Source organism: Balaenoptera physalus, assembly GCF_965194825.1.
Source record: "Balaenoptera physalus genome assembly, chromosome: 2".
NCBI classification, from domain to species: Eukaryota; Metazoa; Chordata; class Mammalia; order Artiodactyla; family Balaenopteridae; genus Balaenoptera; species Balaenoptera physalus.
The window spans coordinates 141,669,999-141,692,286 of NC_138883.1; the positions used below are offsets into that span (position 1 = coordinate 141,669,999).

The 22,288-nt window shown below is 48.4% G+C and overlaps 2 protein-coding genes across 7 annotated transcripts in view; one reads left to right on the top strand and one right to left on the bottom strand.

The window, feature by feature from the left end:
- ABHD2 (abhydrolase domain containing 2, acylglycerol lipase) overlaps nucleotides 1–6,043 on the top strand; it is a 107,544-nt gene extending 101,501 nt beyond the window's left edge. For all 5 annotated transcript variants that reach the window (XM_082450939.1, XM_082450943.1, XM_082450941.1 and 2 more), the window contains one exon: nucleotides 116–6,043. In XM_082450939.1, the coding sequence (XP_082307065.1) occupies nucleotides 116–312 (197 nt within the window). In that variant the 3' untranslated portion in view covers nucleotides 313–6,043. The remainder of the gene's footprint in view (nucleotides 1–115) is intronic.
- Nucleotides 5,651–21,927, bottom strand: RLBP1 (retinaldehyde binding protein 1). 2 transcript variants are annotated; one of them, XM_082450944.1, is made up of 7 exons: nucleotides 17,973–21,927; nucleotides 17,582–17,710; nucleotides 16,141–16,345; nucleotides 14,380–14,558; nucleotides 12,225–12,383; nucleotides 11,169–11,279; nucleotides 5,651–10,843 (listed from the first exon to the last, which is right to left on the bottom strand). In XM_082450944.1, exons 1-7 carry the CDS (start codon nucleotides 17,982–17,984, stop codon nucleotides 10,685–10,687), a joined length of 954 nt encoding a protein of 317 aa, XP_082307070.1. In that variant the 5' UTR covers nucleotides 17,985–21,927; the 3' UTR covers nucleotides 5,651–10,684. The 2 variants fall into 2 exon arrangements, with proteins under 2 accessions (XP_082307070.1, XP_082307071.1); XM_082450945.1 differs by lacking the exon at nucleotides 17,582–17,710.
- Between the last annotated feature and the right edge of the window lie 361 nt (nucleotides 21,928–22,288).

The following is a 22,288-nucleotide window of genomic DNA, read 5'->3' on the forward strand; positions in this document are numbered from 1 at the left end:
GTGACACCTTCGCCTGTGGGGAAAGCCTGGGCCGCCCTGGCCAGCTCACTTTTGCACCTCCTGCCCTGGAGCTGGTCAGAGAACAGTGACTCACTCAGCTGCCTTTCTCCTGCAGAGAAACGGGAGAACGTCATGTTTGTGCTGCCCCTGCACGGGGGCCACCTGGGCTTCTTTGAGGGGTCCGTGCTGTTCCCCGAGCCCCTGACGTGGATGGATAAGCTGGTGGTGGAGTACGCCAACGCCATTTGCCAGTGGGAACGTAACAAGTCGCAGTGCTCTGACACGGAGCAGGTGGAGGCCGACCTGGAGTGAGGCACCCCCCGGACTCTGGTGCACTCCAGCTGCCCTGGTCACCGGCTGTTTCAGGTCTCCCATCTCCCTCAGTGACCTGGATCTGACCTCACACCATCAACGGGGACCACCCACTAGACACACCTGACTTGAAGTAGGTGGCCGTCCCTGGGAGCTCCAGGCTATTTTTGTGCTTAGTTACTGGTTTTCTCCACTGCATTGTTAGCCATGGTGACAAGCGACGGGGTTTTCACCCTCCTGTCCGGTGTCAGCATCTGATTGCTTTCAAGCCAATTACATCTAGTTTCCCTATTAAAAATGTGTCTGAACAGCAGTTTTGCTTTGCCAGTCAGCAGGGTTTTCCCCAAGAGCAGTGAAGGATGTATGTTATTTTGTGGTGGTGTATGTGTCCTGACGTAGGCCCTAAAAAGAGCCAACGCTGTAGATGCAGCTCAGCTTGGGAGCCTGGGGCCCTGGGCCTCCCAGGCCAAGACTGTGGCCTCTTACATGGCAAAGAAAATTCCCTTGAGTCACAAACCAACTTTCTCCCTCACTGTCTTCTAAGACAGTTTTCCCACAGGTTGCTGATGATGAGAGTTACCTGGGGCGCTTGGTACAAATTCAGCCTCCCAGGTCCCTCCCCTTGGAGAAGCTGTTTCAGTGGGTCTGGGAAGGGGCCTGGGGATTCTAATTTTTGGCAAGTGCCCCAGGTGATTCTCCTCACCAGGCAAATTTGAGAAGCACGGTTGTGCGGAGCCTTTAAATTAGAAACATCTCGGTAGTTTGTGTTGTTGAAATTCGTAGTCGGAGGTATCTCTTAGATCCCAGGAGCCTCCAAAGCTGCAAGGCCTGTCGTGTACGGCTGCCCTGGTGTGATCGCTATGTGATGTCTCAGAAAGGGCTTGGGCTGGGGGTGAACACTTCAGGCCGTGCCTGACTCTGCCTCTCACTGGCTATATGACCCTGGAAAAGTCCCTTTGAACTTTTATTTCTTCACCTGCTAAATGGGGGACTTGGGCCAGGTAGATTGCCGATATCGCTACCAGTTCTAAAGTTCAATGACAAACTCAGTTTACTGAGGTTTGAGAGAACACCTCTCCAGGGAAGCCTGAGAGCTATTCTAAGCATGTAGACGTCATCATTTGCCTTTCTTTTTTTTTTTTTTTTTTCCCGTCCCTCACTTCATATAAAGAGGGGTTTTTTTGGGTTTTTTTTTTTTTTTTTAAAGCACTCAGTTATAATTTTATGTTTTTAACCCAGGTCTCTCTAACTCTGGCTTTTGATACCAAACAATTCAAAAGTTGGATCTGAGTTTGGAGAAATATCTGTCCAACTGAAGAGGGTGTGATTTTGAAACCAGATTTTGTAATGTAATAGCTCATATTTGTAGCCTATTGGATAGATCTTTCCAGAGTGTTATCTTCTCAAATGAAAAGTCACTCTACATTTCAAGTACTCCTTTCCTCCAATCCTGTGGTACTTGAATATCTAAAAACCCTGCACTTTGAAAAATCAGCAGTTGCTATCTGGAACTAAACAGAATTACAAGTGAAAGGAACTTTAAAAAAAAAAAAATTTCCCGGCTTCCTCTCCTTTGCTATAGGACAGACAGGAATATAAATAGTGGGTCTGTATGTGGATGTTTAAGGGGTAAAGGGAGCCACCTGAGGGCCTGGATGCAGACCCTCATGGCCGCAGGTGGATGTAGTTTGGGCATCAGTCCAAGTCATGTGACAGTAATGTCTGTAACCTGAAGAGGTTGTTTTCTGACAATCACCAGATCATCCTAAATAATAACATCAAAAACAGCCGTATCTGAAGAGACTGAGACTTCTATGGCCTCGACTTTGCTTCGGTACAGTTTCTCACACACACCAAATTCATCATTGTGACTTTCCTCCCAAGTTGTTACTTTTCAAGTGCATTTCTTTTTCATGTTCTTTTAGTACGAATTGGCACTTTATCATCTACCCCTCAATTTCGAAGCTAGTCTCTCCCCTCTGTTATTTTTCCTTCCAACCAACAACCACAGCTATAATCTAGAAGATTCACGGTCATATATCCTGCTACAACCTTCATGTCTCAAGACCTTTTTTTGTGAAATTAGATGAACGAAGCAATAACTTAATGCGGTTGAATCACCATCCCAGGAAGCAAGAGGCTCCTTTTCATTTGCCTTAGGTCACATCCCTTGATCTATTCCGACAAAGTAGTGGCCAGGTACCAGCTCCATTCAGGAGGAGAAAACAGTCCTGTTGTCACACACTTGGCGGGGATGGGGGCACAAGTCCTTGGAGCCTGGTGTGCACGGCAGTTCTGGTGGTCCACGGAGGAGAGGCAGGGCTCGGGGCACAGCCTTTGTTGCCACATAACCGGAATTTACCCCACAGGACTGTGGGGACCGCCTCCCAGCTGAAATCTTTTTAGTGTGTGACTCTGAATGGCACTTACATTCCATTTTGGCTTACATGAAATCAACTGAAGGCCTCTGTTCAAGCTTCAGGCTCTCAGGCATGGAAATAAGAGTGTAACTGTGGCTATCTTACAGGAAAATTCTTGTTTGTCCCTGAATGAGAGCACAGAGGCATTGAATTTACAGAGATGCGAGCTCGCCTAATAAACAAGGGAGCAGCATTTTATATGTAGGTCAGCTTTTTCCTTCCTCCAGCTTTCCTTGCTTTTCGTTCGTTCCTGATGATAATGTGAGGGCTCTTCTTGCTACTGAGGTCCTCTTGGGCTAAAACAAGGCAGAATTTTCAAAGAGCATTTGAATATTATATTTTAAAATCGGGTTAAAAATACAGTAAAATCAGGTTAAGGATATAAATTGCAGAGACCTAGACAGTTCTATCGCAGGAAGAACATGTTAAAAACCAAGCAGGTTTTTAACAATTCTCCGGGTTGTTCTCCCCGCCTCTAAACATTTGAAGACAATGATGAAGATCCCAGTCAAGTCAGGATTATCTGACTTGAAAAAATGGTCTCAAGTCTCCTTTATGCATTTATGTTAGTAGGCAATTTAACGGACTTGAAGAAAACCTCTTACCTTCCCACCCGTGAGTTTGCACCAGTGATTCCAGAGCAGAAGGAAGGCAGAAAGTTGTTTGTTGTCACTATATTCTTTGAACCTCCCCGCAGCGTTTTACACATGAGAGTGGGAATATACCTGCAAGGGGAGCGTCCCTTTCTTGACATGGTGTTAGGGAACCAGGGTTCTGGAGACTTGGATTCTTGTCCTATCTCTAATTCACATTGGATTGTGGACAATCACTTCACCTCTCCGTGCCCCAGTTACCTCATCTTAGACCATCTCTAAGTCCACTTCATCTACTTACACGTCATTTGCCAGAACATTCCCGCTGGCCTTCTTACAGCCCTTGCAAGTGGAAACAGATAAGTCAAGACTTCGGGCTTATCTTGAGGGGACTTGGAGAGAGGGAGCTACTGCATTCAGCCTTTGCTGGTGAAGACCCTTGATTTTTGCCCAAAGCCCTGTGTCTCTGACTGGCTTCTCTTCAGAGCCTCCACTGTCATCTCAATATTCTTTCTGTACTGAGGGTGGTCTTATGACTGGGACAGGTGCTGACCGTTGGAACGAGGTGAATATCCCCATCCTTCTGTGTGACTCGGGCAAGCTTTGAGAGTTCCCAGGGCAGAAACCCTTCCTGCTCAGACTTTCATTCTAAAACTACAGTCTTCATTAAAGCTGAACTTTCTGGGTAGCTGAGCTTATATGCCTGGCATCTGAATGAGAGCTCTCTTTGTCACTGTGTGGCTTGAGATCCGTTTTGCCAGCTCCGGGGAAACAATACGTGTGTTCTTGTTAGTGTTTGCCGGGCAAGCAGATGTCTGAGCTGTGAGAGGCTTTTCTTTTCCCGTGGCATTGCTTCTGACTTAGCGCTAAAGTGAAGATCACTGAAACATCACGTTGAGTTGAAACTCAGGTCTTTGTCGTCTAAGGCAGGACAGGAGAGTTATTAAGAAGCATTTCACTGCAGCATCCGCTCACAATACCATCTGGAATTGTTCTCTTTGCCCAGAAAGCCTTAACTTGCCTCTAGAATATCCCCTGGTGGTACAACACTATTGTGGCTTTGGAATTCAAATTATTCTGCTGTAGAAGTCTGAAGCAAAGCTACAGCAAAACCAGAAAATGTCTTCATGTGGCCTGTATGCTCCTTATTACATTAGGTGCCCTCCACCCCTGACAATAAGAGCAATCCAGAACTGGCCAAACACCTCATCTCTGACACCTTTCTTCCTTCTTGGCCTCACTCTGTTGTTCAAAGCCACTTTGGATGCTTCAAAAAACCATGAAAAGTGGCCTGCCTTTGGCATTTAGAGGCCAAGCAATGGGGGGAAAGGTTTTCTTCTCCCCCGTGTTATCAAAGCAGAGGGAAGTGCCCCCCTCTTCATAAACTAGAATTGCTTTTGCCAAATTGTATTTGAAGGGGAACAGGCCCCTACTCGCAGTGAGAACTGGAATGCTATCCAAAACTAAAGCTGCTTCCTCTTGCCTGTGTCACTGCTGCCACTGCCTCCGGACGCTGTAGCCCAGGCATCCCCCTGAAGTGGCCCTTGGAAGCAGGCTGCAGAGCCCAGCTCGCCAGCCATTCTCAGACCCCAGATGGTAGACAGCTGCCCCTTTTGAAGGAGTCAGCCCCCCCAACACACACCATGTTTTCTGAACCGTTTTTCCTAGCATGTATTGTGGGTAAAACATTCATCTATCTCTAATGAATAAGCTGAAGTTAATTTCCAACCAGTGGATTAAGTCCTTTAACTCGACTCCTGTCAGTTAGTAATAAAACCTATAACCTGCCGCCTCCCCGTTCTGGTCCCCATTAGCCAAGAAATCTATCGCCGTAAGTTGGGAACAGTCCATGTATAGCACCTGCAGAAATACCCTTCAACTCAATAGGCATTCTCCTTCCAGACCACCCACATGGAGCAGCCAGCAGTCACCTAGAATAATTGCTGAGCCCTCAGTCCCAGCGCCAGCCACTCCCTCCCAGTCAGTGGACCGAGTTCCTGGGTGTGGGAGTTAGGTTTGGTTTGGTTTTTGTTTTGGCCTCTTTAGTTTTCCTAAAGCACAAGTCCATGTAGAATCCTGTCACCTCTCCACACCAGTTTCAGATGATCTGGGTCTCTCCCACTGCCTCAGGAAGACCTTCACTGTACCTGAGCTTTTGACTTCTGCCATTGCAGCTGCCTTAGCGACACCAGGAGCTGGGGGCGTGGAGGGGGGAGCCAGTTTGCATCTCCCCCTTTCCTGGTTAGACTTCCATGAACCACATTCTTCTGTTGGCAGATCTGCTTCCAGATTGATTTTTGAGAACCATCACTTTCACATTCCTAATTTTTGTTTTGTTTGATTTTTTTTTTTTTTGGACTTTCTGAAACTTCAAATGCTGCCCTGAAAATAATGTATTTTTGAGTTTGTGTTCTGAAAGCCTCCGTGCTGGTGGATTGGGGGGTGGGGGAGGTGGAATACGGGATCCTCCAGCACTGAGGTGTTTAAGATTTGCAACTAGCAATGCAATTTTTTCTAAATATGAGGATATTTACCTTTATTAAGAAATTATACTAAACAGTGGTGTCCTTGATCATTTTATGTTCTCATATTACTTTTGGTTCTGTTTTGATTCTGTGTGGTGGTAAACAAAGATCATTACAAACAAAAACTGTAATTTTGTTATCTTTGATTCAATGGAATTTCTTTACTTAAAAAAATAAAAGACTAAAAATGTGGCGTGGCTGTGTGTCCTTTGTAGTGGAGATTTTCTATCTAAAAGGATTCTTCCTGTGTCTTCACTGAAGCAGGAGCTTGAAAGAAATGGGCAAAACACCAAGTTCTCATCACAACTGATTTTAACCCAGCCTTGCAAATACCAAAGAAATGACCAGCGCACCGGTGTCTTTACAAGCCCATCCTCTCCAGGAAGAAAGCCAAGGCCTGGGAAGATTGAGATATCAGCATTTTAAATACTTGCTCTATAAAGTGAACCATGTAGACAGAATGTAAGGTGAGATGTAAATGGTGGTTGCCACGCATGAGTCACATCCTTTTCTAATAGTGTTCTTTGAAAAGAGTGGGTGAACGTGACCTAAATTAAGGTTATATTGGGTTGGTTGAGTAATGGTGGTGTTTTCTTCTCCTTTGCATCTGTCTGAATCCAAGCTAAGGGTCTCCCAGGGCCAAGCCCTGGCCCAGCCAGGAGAGTTGTGCCAGTCCGTGCTCCCCCCCACCCCAGGGACCTTGCACTCAGAGTTTTCTTCCTTCCTTGGCCATGCAAAACCTTTGACAAGCTAAGTGGGGTGGGGAGCGTTGGTTTTGGAGGACATGCATTAGCAAGGCCTAAAAATGCCCAATATCGAATTCCAAAGTGTATCCCTTTCTGGTAAGCAAGCTTCTCCCCCAGCACCGACCCCACCGCCCCACTTCCTATCACCCACAGAATAGCCAGACTACTTTGATCCAAGAAAACCAACTTGCAAAGAATACTACCTATGAAAAGTACCCCATGAAAGAGATTTCAGGTCCAGGGTGTTAGGCAGATCGATGCCAACAGCTTGCCAATGTGGTCAGCATACAGCTGTGCCTCTCCTGATTCTACCCTATAGATTTGTTCTCGGTGACATTTATCTACAATCACTCGCTGACCCAAGGGTGCTGATGTCTTTTTTATTATACCTTCCAATAACAGGCCTCTCAGCTCTAGCTCTATAGGGAGTACTTTCCCATGTTCAGGACCAAACACCTAACTGGGTGGCCCTCCAGCTGTATGACAGCCTCCCTCCTCATTTCTGTCTTGGTGTATCCCCCCTTAGAGGCGGTCACATGTAGCTGAGTGGTTGGGACGACCTTACGGGCGGCTTAGCCTTGAACTGCTCAATCTCTCCCCAAAGAAAAGTTAAACCTCTCTCTCTCTCTGTGGCTATGTGCACCCAGGACTTATATTTGATTCGTGCTGTCTACCCCATTCGGAATTACCCCAGCATCTCGACTGAAGACTGTTTGGTTTCCCCTTAAAGTTATTTCCTCCTTTATCTGATGATGTTGGTGAAATTGACCTGGAATAAATGAAGCTCTAATTCCATGGTTCCTCTTCCCCACCTCTACCTACATTTCCTCTATCCCCAGAAATAAACATTGGAGACAAAGCATTGGTAGTAACAGAGCCAAGGGATCTGGAGCCAGAGTTGCTGGGTTAGGGTCCCATCCAGGCCACTTCCTAGCTCTGTGACCCTGATCAGTATTGGACCTTGGGTTTTCCTTTTTTTTTTTTTAACCCCTAAGATGAGAATAATTTTAATAAGAATGCCTGTCTCTAGATATTGAGAGAATCAAATAAAATAATGTTTTTCAAAGTGTTATGTTGAGCAGTCCCCTCCTGGGACCACACTTTGAGTAGTAAGTCTCTCTGGTATCCTGTGAGCTTCCAGACCCTGCACTGCTAAGCTTCCTCAACACCAGAGCCACGCCCACCATTGAAAGTGGGATAAAAGGTGGTCCAGTTCACCCTGAAGGTGACTCTTTAGCTCTTTTCCTGGTTGACTTAAGATCTGGGCATCCCTCTTCCAGGAAGACTCTGCCAGGACACCAGGGAGCGTTGGCCTCCTACAGCGTCCCTTAGTTAAACTCAAAGCTCTAAGCAGTGACCAGTCTTGCTCAAAGGCTCTCTGAAGCTGATGGCCCATTTCCCTACTGAGACCTCCATCCACACCTTAACAAATGCTTCCCTCTGCTAACAGACAGTATTTCCCCAAAGGGCCACATGATGCGTCACTGTGACTTCCCAACTTCTGTTATGCTCAGATTACTTTCACATGCAGAATCCCTGCCTCATTCCAGACATCTCCAGAAAGGAAGGTGTTCTGAGCAGCAAGTGGTTGCCGTGAAAGTCATACTTTGTTGTCCCCCTTCCCATATTTGCTGGCTTTCAAGAGTATTTTACTGTCCCTCTTCCTCTCTCATTAATGCGGGGGTTGTGGCCACTTGTAGGAATCCAGCATATGTAGGCAGCTCAGATTCTGTGAGACTGAGCACATCAGATTTTAACATTAACATTCATGGTCTTAAGGCACCTGCTCCCAAAGGTGGCACCACCTTCCTGGCAAGGTCTGGCTCAGCCTGCCCCTGGCTAGTCTGTCCCTGGGCATGGAGGGGCAGTACCACGGCACGGCCAGCAGGGGGTGGTGGCAGCCCACGGTCAGAACGGACTCGCTGGGTCCCAACCCTATAGCTTTTTCCTCAGAAAGCCCCTGGGCTTTTACTTCAAACCCTCCCTAAGCTAAGGCCCTAGCCCTGCTGACTTTAGGAGGGACACCAGCATCTGTTTGGATTTGAGTAAGACAAAGCTGCCCCAAGAGCCTCTGCCTGCAGTTTTTTCCATATCCTGATCTCATTTATAAATTAGAGCTCCCACAAATCAGAGGGTGGGACTAGGAGGGCTCCTGGCAATTAGGGGCCAGGGGAAAGATGGGAGTCATCCAAGAGGGATCAGCCACTGTTTTCCTCAAATTTGGGACACAACTCTTTTACAAAACAATTATAAGTGTATCTTGAAAGTTTAAAAAATGCTCATTCCTTTAATTTTTTAAACTCAGCCTCATCCCTGCTCCCACTCCACCAACACCTGTACTGTCGACTCACCAATGCCCTCTATCTTGGCAAACGCAAGTCCCCATTCTCTTGTCACTTGCCCCCTCAGCGGCATGTTTGTGCCCTCACACTTGAAATACCTTCTTAGCTCCAGATGTTCTAGGAGATCTCTCGGGGTGAGGCTGCTGAGCCCCCTTCAACCATAGCACCTCCACTCTTTATAGGCTTAATACTAGAGTTCCATGTAAGGTTTGATTTGGAAAAGCTTCAAGTTTCAGAGGGTTTAAAGAAGGGTTTGGGAGAAATCCTCACTGGTCAGCCACCCACAATAATTTGCTATGATTCCTCCTCCAGCTCTGAAGTAGTATGTATATCATTTATGAACGTAGATTGTTGACTGTGAACGTCATAGAGAAGGAAATTACTTGGGTGATGAGCATACACTGCAAACCCTAGAAATGAAAGAAAAGATATAAGAAGTAAATGCATATATATGTACAGTCACATATATATGTACATGTACATAGCCACACTGGAAAACGAGAAAGAGAATTCAGTGGTTCAGAGAAATTCCTAAAGGAGTGAAAGCAGACTGCATTGGATTGAACCCACAGCCCAGGAAACAGCTGAAGGTCCTGCCCCAAAAGGTGGGTACAGCACCAAGGGTGCTTCATGCCCAGAAGGAGGCAAGAGCAGAGGAGTCTTGGGATGATTATCAGGGTACCTAGTGGAGGCAGCCAGGCCAGTTGACCCTCAACCACCACCATGAGCCAGACAACAGGAACAAGTGTCTGCCTCCACTGGGAAAGTCAGTGTGGGATCTTGGGAAAAGAATCTGTCAGTGCCTATGAGCCCCATGCCCAGAAGAAGCCAGGCCTTCCCCAAGACAGAGCAGCATGCCCAGCACACACTCAAAAGTCACCAGACACTTGAGGAAAGCCAACTGCACAGAAAGGAAAGCATTTATATTTGTCTAAATATGCAGAGCTTGAAAGTAGAAGTTCATTTCTATAAGGTGTCTGAGACTGAAGACAAAGAAGAGCTTTCACTGTATAACTTGAGGACTGGGAGAGTGCTCAGAGAAGATACCATCTGTAAATCTAAGTAAAACCATCCGTTGAGGCAAGGGGTCTGGAGGAGAGAGCTTTGGTGGAGAGACCCCACAGACAGAAGGAAGGGGACACAACTGCCACCCTTGAAGGAAGTCCAAGGTCCTGACCATCACTGCATACATCAGACTGCACCTGACTGAGGGGGACCAGACCACCCCAAAATGGAGCTACTTCAAGGCTGCTTCCACCCTGGAATTCCACGTGGAAAACGTTTCACCTGCCTACCAGCCACCAAGATCACTATACTTGCCAGATCATTTTCACTTATATTCGCCCTCTTTTATCTTCTTTTTTATATTTTTAGGGGTGGGAGAGACTTTTAAACCAGCCTCCTTGCCTATTTTCAGAGACCCTAAATAGTAAAACTATTACAAAGAAAATCACTGAGAAGCTTGATTAGAGTCTTTGACACTCAACCCCACACAAGTCTCTGTCCTAAAGCTTCAGAGGCAGTAGGAATATAACTGCCCTCACTTCTTCTTGCTCAAGGGAATTCCCCTGCTTTTTTATTGCCCCCCAGCTTGGGAGGAGGGTGACACCTGAGCTCACCCAAGCTTAGGGAGGTTCAGAGGAACCACAGTCACCCCAGGCAGCCCTTTTCCCAGCCTTCTGGGTCCAGGGAGGCTGAGGAAAGGCCCAGGGACACTAACTACAGGTCAGATGGCAGGGGATGTTCTCAGAAGGCTGTGTTCTCATCTTGGGCCCGGGGACCAAAGAGCTGTTCAGCAACGACTTTGCCGTCATACTTGGGCAGTGTGCCCCCAAAGTCGGAGGGCAGGATGTCCTCGTTGAACTCCTGGTAGAAGCTGGAGAGGTCTTCTCCATGGACAAAGACCTGCAGGGAAGCAGAGGAGATAGAGCTGAGCAAGGGGGGTTCCCTTAGGATGAGGGCTGGGGGGAGAAGAGGGACAGGAGGACAAAGGCACACATGCCATCTCTGCCTGGTGATGGCCTTCTCAAAAGTCCTCCTTGTTGTGCTGTCTGTGGGATCCACTTGGTTCGGAACCTTGGTACAGAGTCTGAGGAGGGCTCAGGTGGGGTGCTCTCCTCCTCCACCTTCATCCCTCTTGTCTCCTGAACCCTTTCTTGCTACAACCCCATTCACTCACTTACACACCAGACGATCACCGGGCACCTTCCCCGCGTGACCACGCACTCACCCTCTGGAGCAATTTGCTCTTCAAGAAGGGCTTGACCACGTTGTAGGTCGTGGTGAAGTACCACGGCTGGTAGATGAAGTGGATGGCTTTGAACCGGGCTGGGAAGGAATCCTGCAGGGACAGACAGCATCCCACCACATGGCCCCATGACCTCAGAGGTTCCCACTCACTCTCCCACTGCCTCTCCCCATGACAAGAGGACAGAGTTGTCATCACTCGTTTGCCCCAGAGGGTAGCCCACTGAAGGTTCCATCCCCAGGCCAGCAGCTGGGGAGCCCTGGCTTCACTGCAGCTCCAAACTGAAGGAAGGATGCCCCAGAGGCCACGCAACCCAACCCTCATCCTGCGGATGCACAAAACCTTGTAATTAGGTGGAATAAGGAAGTGAAATGGTAGCCTTGCTTGGTTTTTAGGTGACCAAGATTTTTCAAATCCACTTGCCTGCTGAGCGGACTGCAAACTATTATAGACCAGAGGTACCCTATTGTCATGCCTCATTGTCCTTCGTTCCCTCCCATGACTCCCACCTCCCATCTCTCCTTTCCAAGACAAAGCAGATTTAAGATTAGATTAGCTCTAAGAAAGGACTTCTGACACGTCAGTATATAGGAATGAGTTGTCAGGATCATTAATGATATCTCTTTCTCAGGATAAATTCACATCCAGAGGGAGGCAGCATGACATATGTGTACAGAGAATGGGATTCTAGGTCAGAAGGTGTAGGTTCAAGTCCCGCCTCTGCCACTTGATAGCTGTGTGACCTTGAGAAGTCACTCAAATCTCTGAGCCTAGGTTTCCAGGTTTGTAAAGCGAAGCAGGGAAGCAGGGAGAGAATGCTTTTAAGGAGTTAATGAATTAATGAACGTGAACACGTGGCAAAATGTTGATCACCACGAAGTGTTTGTGGCTGGGGCTGTGATTGTCATTGCTCTTTTGGGCACTAGGCGGCTGTCTTCTCAGGTCCCTGCCAGCATCATTAAACCAGGAAACCCGGCCCAGCCTCCCAGCCTTCCCACCTGTGAGAGGCTCCTGCAGGACAGGGTTCTGTGGCCTCACCTGGAGCATGTCCACCATCTTCCTGAGATCTGAAGCCCGAAGTCCGGCAGCCTGCTGCATGGTAAAGCCCTTGAAGTTCTCAATGATGCAAAAGCCATTAATTTGAGTTTCCTCATTCTCCAGTAGTTTCTCCAGGATGAAACAGTATGCCTGCAAGATCTTGGGCACAACGTGAATGGGCTGTAAGATCCAACCCACAAAGACAGTTAAGACTCAAGTTCCTAACGGGAGAGCTAACTGGTATACCCCTTCCCAGAGGTAATTTGTCACAGGCTTTGAGCTGGGACAGTCCACCCCTGTGAATGTATGCCAAGAAAATAATCTTCAATGTCATATCCACGATTAGATGCCAGAGTGTTTATCCTTGTACCCCTATAATAGTGGAACAACCTAAATGTCCAGCAATAAGGGACTGGTGAAATTATGGTATATTCATGCCATGGAGTATTCTAGAACGGTGATATATAAAACTAATGATACAGAAAGATATCCATTCATGGTATATTATTGTAGAGTACAATCCCATTTTTATAAGAAAAAATGTGTATGTCTGTGTGCATATGCGTTCACATATGTTTCTAGGTTTCTAGAAAAAATAGGCTGGAAGGATGTCAGTGGTAGAAATCTCTGGGTGGTAGAATTGTGGATGATTTTAAATTTGTGATTTTTTTGGTATTTTCTAAAATGAGTAGATATCACTTATGTAACAAGAAAAAATATTTGTAAGTCTCTTCCTTACCATACATATGTATGCCTCAGTCCTAAAGCCAGTATCTTATTCAGTAGCAAACACTACAGGCATCCCTAATATGATCAGGAACAAGATAAGCATGTTCACTTTCCCCACCACTATTCAACTCTGTGTTGGAAGTAGTGGCCAGTGCATCCAAGTTGTTTTGTTTTTTTTTTTTAAATCAAGGGTATAAGAACTAGAAGAGGAAAAGAAAAAATGTCCCCCATTTACAGATAATATGATAGTATTCTTAGAAAATCTGAGAGAGTCATTTATATGAGTAACATAAATAACAGAAGAATTCAGTAAAAATACCAGGATATGAAATTAACATACAAAACCAATGATCTTCATAGATACCAAAAATAACCAAGTAGGAGATATAATGGCAGAGAAAGTCCCACCTATAGCAACAATAAAATAAATACTTACGACAAACTTATTGACAAACATGCATAAGGTTTGAAAACTTTAAAACACTCCTGGAAGCTCAAAATGTAAAAGGGAAGGCATCCCTTTTTTGTGGATAGTACCACTGGCCATGAATGTTGCATTCCTAAAGATGCTGATTCTCCCCAAGTTTTTTACATTAATGTTATACCAATAAAAATCTCCTGACATTTCTCCTAGAGCTTAATAAATTAATTCTAAAGTTCATAAGGAAAGGTAAACATGCAAGAATAGCTAGAAAAGCCCTGAAAAGGGGGAGCATTAAGGACAGAACTAATCCCAACAGATATTAAACATTCTATACCATCTCTATAATTAAAACTGTGTGATATTGGAGCATGAAAAGACAGACCAATGGCATAGAATAGAAAGTCCAGAAATAGATCCAAGCACATATGAAGATGCAGAATATGATAAAGACGGCATCTCAAGCCACTGGGGAAAACGATGGACTTTTTTAAGTAAATGGTGTTGTGACTACTAGGCAGCATTTTCTAAAATGAGTTTGTACTTTTCTTTTAAGGCCTGGTGGCACATGCCAAAGTTCTCCCAAGATAAACCCTAGCTCCCCCACTAGGACAGCTCTCTTAAAGGCTTGACAAGTGAAATCACATATATATATATATATATATATATATATATAGTCTGTGTCGCTCTCAGCTTTCAGCATTTGGCAGGGCTGATCCCAGCTCGTGGCCCACAGCTGTCCCTCCCACTTGGCAGGGATACCAGGGGGCAGCCATGTACTGGCCAGTGGGCCCTGCCTGCAAAGCTGCTGGGTTTTCCAGCTGCCATGGCACATCCTAGGACTTCTCCTCCTGCCGGGAAAGGGCCTGGTGCCATGAGCTACTGGCCATTCCCCCACAAACCTCGCCTCCTGGGGAGCCAGGAATGAGGGTCCAATAGAGGCCAGGTTTGGAGGAGGGAGCCCAGCCCAGGGGATGGGAGGGAGCCAGGCGAATCCCCACTGACCTCATCAAAGGTGATTTCTTCAGAGTCCCAGTTCTCAATATTGAAGAGCATGACCACTCGGCCATACTTGTCCCGACTGGAGAGGACACCAGGGTAGCCAGCCTCGACAGTGCAGCGGACAGCCTCCAGGGACAGGCTGTCGAAGAGCTCTGGGTACTGCAGCCGGAAGTTCACATAGCCTGGCAGAGGGGGAGCAGAAGAGGCCCCTCAGGGAGCCAGCCCATGCTGGGGTGGCACATGGTGGGCCTCCAGAGACCCAGGCTCCTGCCTGGCTTCTCCACCTACATGCTCTGTGTAAGCCAGCAGGATACTCAACCTTTCTGTGCCCCATATTACCTCTCCAAAAAATAGGACGATAATATTGGCCTATCTCACCAAATTGCTGTGGTAATCAAACAAGATTCCAGGTACAAACGCCGTGAGCACACTGTAAAAACACAAGATGTAATCCTAAATCTAAGGACAATTACTATTTGGTAGTTTTCTCTTTCCCAAGGGAAGAGGCACAGTTTTCTCAGTTGGGCACAGGGTTAGCTGAGGGGGTGGCGGTGGGGAAATGACCTCCAGATAAAACCCAAAGCCAGACACAGAGGCCCTCTCTGACTCCAGCGGCACTCCCACCACCCACTAACCCCACCCTGACCCATCCTGAACAGGTCCCCGCCTATCTGCGATTGTCTCTTCCACCAAACCCCGGAGGGACCAGCCCCAGAGGAGGTTTGGGGAGGCATTTGCCAAGGGAAGGCCACTGACCTCCTCGCTGCTCGTCCAACACTCCAGGCCCATTCCCACCACCTAGCCTTCGTCCTTGCTGTACCCTCTGCCCTACTGCTCTTTCCCCAGGCATCTCATTTCCTTCGAGTTTTTCTCTAAAAGTTCTCTTTGCACTGGAGCCTTCCTAGCCTCTTTACCTAAAACTTCGACCCCTCAGTCCTTTATATCCACCTTCTTTATTTTTCTCTGTATATTTTTATTTTATTTGTCTGGTTTATTATTTCCACCATTAGACTATAAGACCACGAGGGCCGGCAGTTCTTGTCTGCTTTGTTCTCTGCCACATCCTTTGGCCTAAAACAGCGGTTGGCAAAGCACAGCAGAGAATTACCATTTGCGGAAGGAAGGAAGAAGGAGAATCATCAGGCTGCATAGGGCCTGCTCAGACACCCCTTCCCTCCACCAGCACCAAGAACTTGATTTCCTTAAGACACTGGTCTTCATCCCATGGGCACAGCCAGGGTGGTTCTGTCCTTGGGACTCACTCCCAGGGCTGGCACCATCTTCAATTCTACTATGCATGAGGTTTGGGTACCTGAGGGGAGTCAAGCTCATACCCACCTTCCCTGCAGTGCTCCAGAGCCAAAACCTAGGCTGGGCGGGTGGGGAAAGGGAGAGCAGGGGTGAGAGAGGAAACTACCCCAATTTGGGCACCCAATTTGGGTGACTCAGTTCTGCTCATTGAGACTCGAGAGTGGAGAGGCGGGGCCAGACCTCTAAGAATCTGGTCCTGCCAGACTCATCCATTCATCGTCAGAGCTGAAAGGGATCTTGAAGGCTGTTTAGTTCACACACCCATTTTACAGGTAAGGATAAGGAGGCTCAGAGAGAGTGACTTGCACAGCACAGGGAATGGGAGGGAAGTGAAGGAGTAGGTCTCAGTGCCTGGGTGAGGGTCAACGCCCTCCTCATGACCTTCCCCCCTTCCCCCCTCACTCCCCACCCCCCGCAGCCTTCCCAGGGCCACCCATCCTGTGCAGGCCTCACCTCTGAGCAGCTCGTAGGCTCGGCCCACGTGGAATTTGCGCGCGCGGATGAAGCGCAGGAAGAAGGCGCTGTCCTTTCCCTGCACCCTCTCCGCCACGGCCACGGCCAGCTCCTGCCCCGAGGCTGCCTCCCCCTGCACCAGCTCCTGCAGCTCCCGCACCGCCTCCTCCCGGGTCTCCTCCCTCTCATTCAGCTCGTCCTTGGCCTGGAACAAGGGTGGGGTGCAGGCACGAAGTCAGGTAGGCGCGGGTGCGGGAGGCTCCTCCAGGTGCCAGACCGGCTGAGGGGCAGAGGGCGTGGCAGCTGGGGCCATCGCTGCTCTGCCCACAAGGGCAGCTTCTGCACTGGCAGCACCTCAGACTGCCATTTACATTTGGAGAAAATTAGGTCAAACTTTCATCCTGGGTTTGTTTGAGGAGACAGCCAGAGAGCTAAACGTTTCTAATCACAACAGCCTACTGGAGCCCTGACTTAGCACACTGCTAAGTCCTTTAGATACATTATGTTTTTAAATCTTTGCCACAATCCGTCACAGGAAGCTTGTAATCTTATCCCCATTTCTCAGGGTGAGCAGACTGAGGCTCATAGAGGTCAAGGTATTCTTGACCAAGGTCACCCAGATAAAAAGGGGTGAAGCTGAAACTCTTACTCAGGTTGGACTTTTAATCGCTTCACTCTGCTGCCTCCCAGGCTCATTTCTGATCTTTCCAAAATCAAAGATACCAGCAGATGGCAGCCTGTCCTCTGCCTCCTATTCCTCCCCTTGGCTGAGCCTGGAGAACTCCTCAGCATGCCAGGGGCAGCTCTTTCCTTGGATGGCATGAGGGGGAAAGGCAGGTCTGGGGGATCTCAGAGCACCTTTCCCTTGAGATGCCCAGGGAGCAGAGATGGAAGCCAGGAGCCTGGGTCCAGCTCAACCCCAAGACAGCTCTGCCACCCTCCACAGAGCACAGTCTGATAAACTCTGAACTGGTCCAACAACCTTCTTTCATAGGTAGAGAAAGCAAGACCCAAAGAGGGAAAGAAGTTTGCTCAAGGTCACACTGCAAGTTGGAAGTCGGTCTGGTATTAGAACTCAGGCCTTTTCCTATCCAGTGGGGGCAGCAGTTGGATCCCTGTTCTCCAAGGCCATTGCAAACCAATGTTCCTCACATCTGAGTCTAGGATGATCCCTGGTCCAGAAGCCCTAGGTCTCGGCATTGGTTTCAGGGAACACTGTTGGTGCCATAGTCTTGGAATAGGCTGGCCTGGACATCTGGTCACCCCAACTGCTGCCATGGCCCTGACCTTCAGAATAGCCCCTAGAAAAAGCCAGTCCTTTAGGTCCAGAATGACCTGAAGAGCTGGTGCTGGACCCTTTCTACAGGAGAGAGGATGCTGTCAACATTCCCCCTTGTTGCCTCTCTACCCTGTCCCTCTGCACACCCCGGGGCCACCTCACCTTCTGCAAGGTGTGGCGGGGCAGCTGGCTGCACTGGCCAAAGACAGGTCCATGGTCTTTGGTCGTAAGCCGCTCCAGTTGGGCACGGAGCTCCTGTTCCTCTTCAGGGACCATGCGGAATGTGCCCGCCTGGGCAGAGAGAAGTCAGGAAAAGACAGGAAGAGACCCCCAGCAACCTGAGCAAGCCAGTCAAATGGGTCTGCTCAGACCCTAAACTAGTGCTTTTGCCCAAGGTCACTGTTGAGCTTCCTCCTTTTGGGTGGGGTCAGGGACCACAGAGAGGTTGTAGGGGTGAACGCCCATAACCCTGAGCAGACCAGATGACAGAGAAGGGAGAAAGGGAAGGAGGGAAGGTGGATGGAGGGGAGCCCCAGGGCACAGGGGTACTCACCCCCTCTGACATGCTGCCTCTGGAAGACTCGGAGTGCTCAGAAAAAGAAGGACCCCACTTCTTCTGTCCTGGCCTCTCCAGGCAGCCTCCTTCCTAGGAGAGGAAGTCAGGGCTGCAGTGGTATGGAGAAACTGTTCTGTTATTGTCTCAGAACAGTGGATGTCAAACTTTTGAGTGCATCAGAATCAGGTGGAGCATTTGTTAGAAATGCAGATGCCTGGGCCCTGCACCTGTGATTCTGACTCAGGAGGTCTGAACTGGGGCCCGGGCATCTATACTTTAAAACAGCACCCCCGGTGGCTCCGAAGAAGGTGGTTCTTGGGCTACACTTTGGGAAACACCCCTTTGAGAAGGAACACACACAAAAATACCTCAAACCTCAGTTCTTAAGATGAGTTGGCCCAGCCAGGGAAAAACTAGGATCGACCTCCATTCTCAGTTACATGATCACTGCAGGATAAGGCAATCCGTCCTCCCATTTGTGGCCCTCCTTTTCCAGCCCAAAGGGGCACCTCAGAAACTTCCCAGCCTAGCGGATGGCCCCGTTCCAGTGAATTAACTCTCCAGAGGGGTGATGGCTAGTTACATAACTATAACTGGGTGCGTGTTCTGTGCCTTGTGATGCGCTATTTTCAAATCCATTGTCTGGGAGCCAGCATTATTATTCCCATTCTACATAGGAGGAAACAGGCCCAGGAGAATAAGTGACTTGTCCAAGGTCACACAGCCCGCAATAGCCAGGGATCGGGACTTAAGACCAAGCTGTGAACTTTCCATCAGCATCAAGAGGCAGCCTGTTGTGGCAAAAGTTAGACCTGGGTTTGAATTCTCTCTTCCATTTGCAAGCTTTGTGATTTAACCTGTATCTTGGTTGTCCCCTGTAAAAGGGAGATGGAAGTTTATGAGGATTTAATTAAATAATGAACACAGAAGCAGTGCCTGCCCACCAGAACCAATTTCATCCATTGCGCACATGACAACTCACTGAGTATTTTTGGAGACAACTCTCCTATTTCCAGATTTTCCCCTCTCCTACCTAAATGTCCCCAGACCCGTCACCACCCTGCTCCTGCCTCTGTGACCAGGTTCCCTTTGGTCAGTTCTGTCATCTGTTCACTGTTGATTAGTAGCAGAGGTGGGACTTGAACCTATGTCTGCCTGAGACCAAGACTTGCTTTGACACCTAGAGCCAAGACATCTCCAGGCAAACTCCCTAGGAGAGCTGGTGTCACAGAAAACCCTTTAGGGTCAGAGAGAACCAGGTTTGAATCAGGCTTGGTCATTTACCACCCATATGAGCTTAGACAAGTTGTTTAACCTTTCTGAGCCTCAGTTTCCTCATCTGCAAATTGGGGATAATAACCACACCTACCAAATAGAGTTGTAATGAAGATCCTATAATTTCTGTAGGGTACCTAGCACAGTGTTTTGCTCTAAAACATGGTTCCCCTTCCCTTTCTTAGCATCATACTGATCATTACCCCAACTTGCACAGAGAGACTTAGAGGATGCCAGGGGATATCTGAGGATCTCCCATTTCCTGCCTCTCCCACTCCACAGACCCAACAGGGCAGGGAGATTCTGGGGGCTGTCATCCACCAACAGGAATAAAATCTAAGTCAGCTTTCTAGCAGGTAGACTTCCAAATATGCAGGCATATATACAAGACAGACTGAAATACGACTGTGCTCTCCCTCGGATTTTGCTGGAACAGAAGGGGAGAGGCTGATAGAACTCCCTGAGCAAGGGGCTCAGACAGGAGAGACAGTGGCTAGGCACCCCCAGCCAGCTAGGCAGCTCATCAGGACAAGATCCTAGATCTTAGAAAAGTAGGGTTAAAGTCAGCACAGCAACTCTTTTTAAAATATGCCTAATCTACTAACTCTGATTTTTTAAATATTGATTTATGAGCTGTATACAAGAAAAAATACCCACCCCTCACTCTGTGTCGAGGCTCTTCCTTGCCATCTAGGGTTGCCAGTTAAAATACAGAATGCCCAATTACATGTGAGTTTCAGATGAGCAAAAGTTTTTTTGAAGTGTTTAAGTATGTGCCATATAAATTTGGGACATACTTATACTAAAAAAGTATTTGTTGTTCATCTGAAATTCACATTTAACTGGGTATCCTATATTTTTATTTGCTAAGTCTGCCATCAGGTTGGTCTGGCTCAACCTGAAAAATGGCTAGCTGGTTTCAGTTTTTGAGCAGCCTGAGATGTGGTCTCCCCACCACTGACTCCTCACCCTAGTCCTGGGCTTCCTGGCCCAGCCAGGCCCCTGCTACTGACTTACCTGCCAAGTCAGCAGCTCCTCCTTGGGACACCTGGTGCCTGTGTCCTCCAGGGCCTGGAGGTTGCCTCCTCTGGGGGCGTGGTCCAGTCAGCAGGCTGGGATTAGTGTGTCACAAGGAACTTCTCACAGCCCACAGTTTTCCGTTAAATCAGGCTCACAGGGAGGCCCAGATTGGGGCAAGTGACACACCAGGGGGAAGAGGGGATCAGCTTGGGCCTGGCTGGAGCCACCTCAAAGCCCTCCTTTGTGTGCGTCTGCTCCAGAGTTCCTGCTCAGCCATGTGGAAGCTGGGCTGTGGGGATGGGATCTGGGCCAGCCCCATACGCTTCTCTCCGTCCTCTCTCTCATCGCAGGGAGGTCTGAGAAAGCACACCCCTGGGTAAGACATGCTCGAGATGGAGGGAAATTTTAAATGTGATTGCAGATGAAATGGCAGCTGTGGAGAACCCTGGCCTGTCACCCTCTCCCCAAGCCCAGCAGGGCCTGGCGTGGTCAGGCAGTGAGTGAGGCCAGCTGGGAAATGTAGCTGGTTGAGATTGAGTGCGGAAAGGACAAGACAGGCTGACCCACTTTTAGGCTGTGGGGTGCAGTGATAGGAGCCTGCTTGGGCACCAGACTGCCCACTTTTATATCCTAACTCCATCACCTTCTAGCTGTGAGATGTGACTTCACCACTCGGTGACTCAGTTTCCTCCTCTGAGAAGTGGGAATAATTAGAGGAAGTCCTATCTCCCAGCATCTCAGAACGGGACTGTATTTTGTTGTTTGTTGTTGTTTGCTTTTGTTTTGGGTTTTTTTTGGCCTCACCGCCTGGCAAATGGGGATCTTCTTTCCCTGACCAGGGATCAAACCTGAGCCCCCTGCAGTGGAAGCATGGAGTCTTAACCACTGGACCGCCAGGGAAGTCCCAGAATGTGACTGTATTTGGAGATAGGGTCTTCAAGAGGTAATTAAGGTAAAATGAGGTCATCAGGGTGGGCCCTAATCCAATACGACTGGTATCCTTATAAGAAGAGGGAATTTGGACACAGACAGTTACAGAGGGAAGATGATGTGAAGACACAGGAAGAAGGCACCATCTACAAGCCAAGGAGAGGGGTCTCAGAAGAAACCAGCCCTGCTGACACCTTTACCTTGGACTTCTAGCCTTCAGAATTGTGAGAAAATGAATTTCTGTTGTTTAAGCCACTCAGTCTGTAGTACTTTGTTACAGCAGCTTTAGCAAACTGATGTCAGTGGGCTGTTGGATTTTTTTCCCAGGTATTTCACAGAGCGTGAGGCTCATGCGAGATAATGGAGGTGGGGGTGAGGGCTCAGGCTGCCCACAGGAAGGAACCATGGAGGCCCCAGAAGAGGCTTTGTCAAGCTGGGTGATGGACTGTAGCACAAAGAAGAACACTCCTGTGCACCAAGAACACTTTCGAGTTGATGGCACAGCCCCGACGGAAGTGAGCTACTGTTCCCAGAGATTTTCAGGATGCTGGCAGGCCGCGAGGCCCTGTTTAAGGAGCAGAGCTTTCTATGACACTCCTCTGCTCACAGCTTTTCTCTGCCTCTGCCCTGCCCTTCCCCCCTCCCAAGAGTCACGTTCATGTCCAGTCTCTCTGGCTGGAACAATAGTGCCAGTGTGTGAGCTGAGTTGCTGCCCTCATTGGCCCAGACACCTGTGCTGGCCACATTGGCAGACTCTGTGGGCTCCCTGGCTCTCTCTGCCAGGCTGGAGGGAGGGAGGGAGGGGGCTTGCACTTGCTGTGCCCCCGATTCTGTACAGTGGCAAGAACCTTACCAGTGTTATCTCATCCAGTCCTTTCAGATGTGAAGTAGAGAGTAAATTCCCCCTTTCCACAGAATAGGGAACTCAGAGTCAGAGAGGTGAGGGGACCTGCCCGAAGCCACACAGCTGGTAAAGAGTCAAGTCCTGGTCTCTCTAAAGCCCTCTCATTATTCAATGCACAAGGCTGCCCCCTTCTCCAGAAGTGAGAGCGACACAGGTGTGACTGCCCAGGGAAGTCACACTTGCC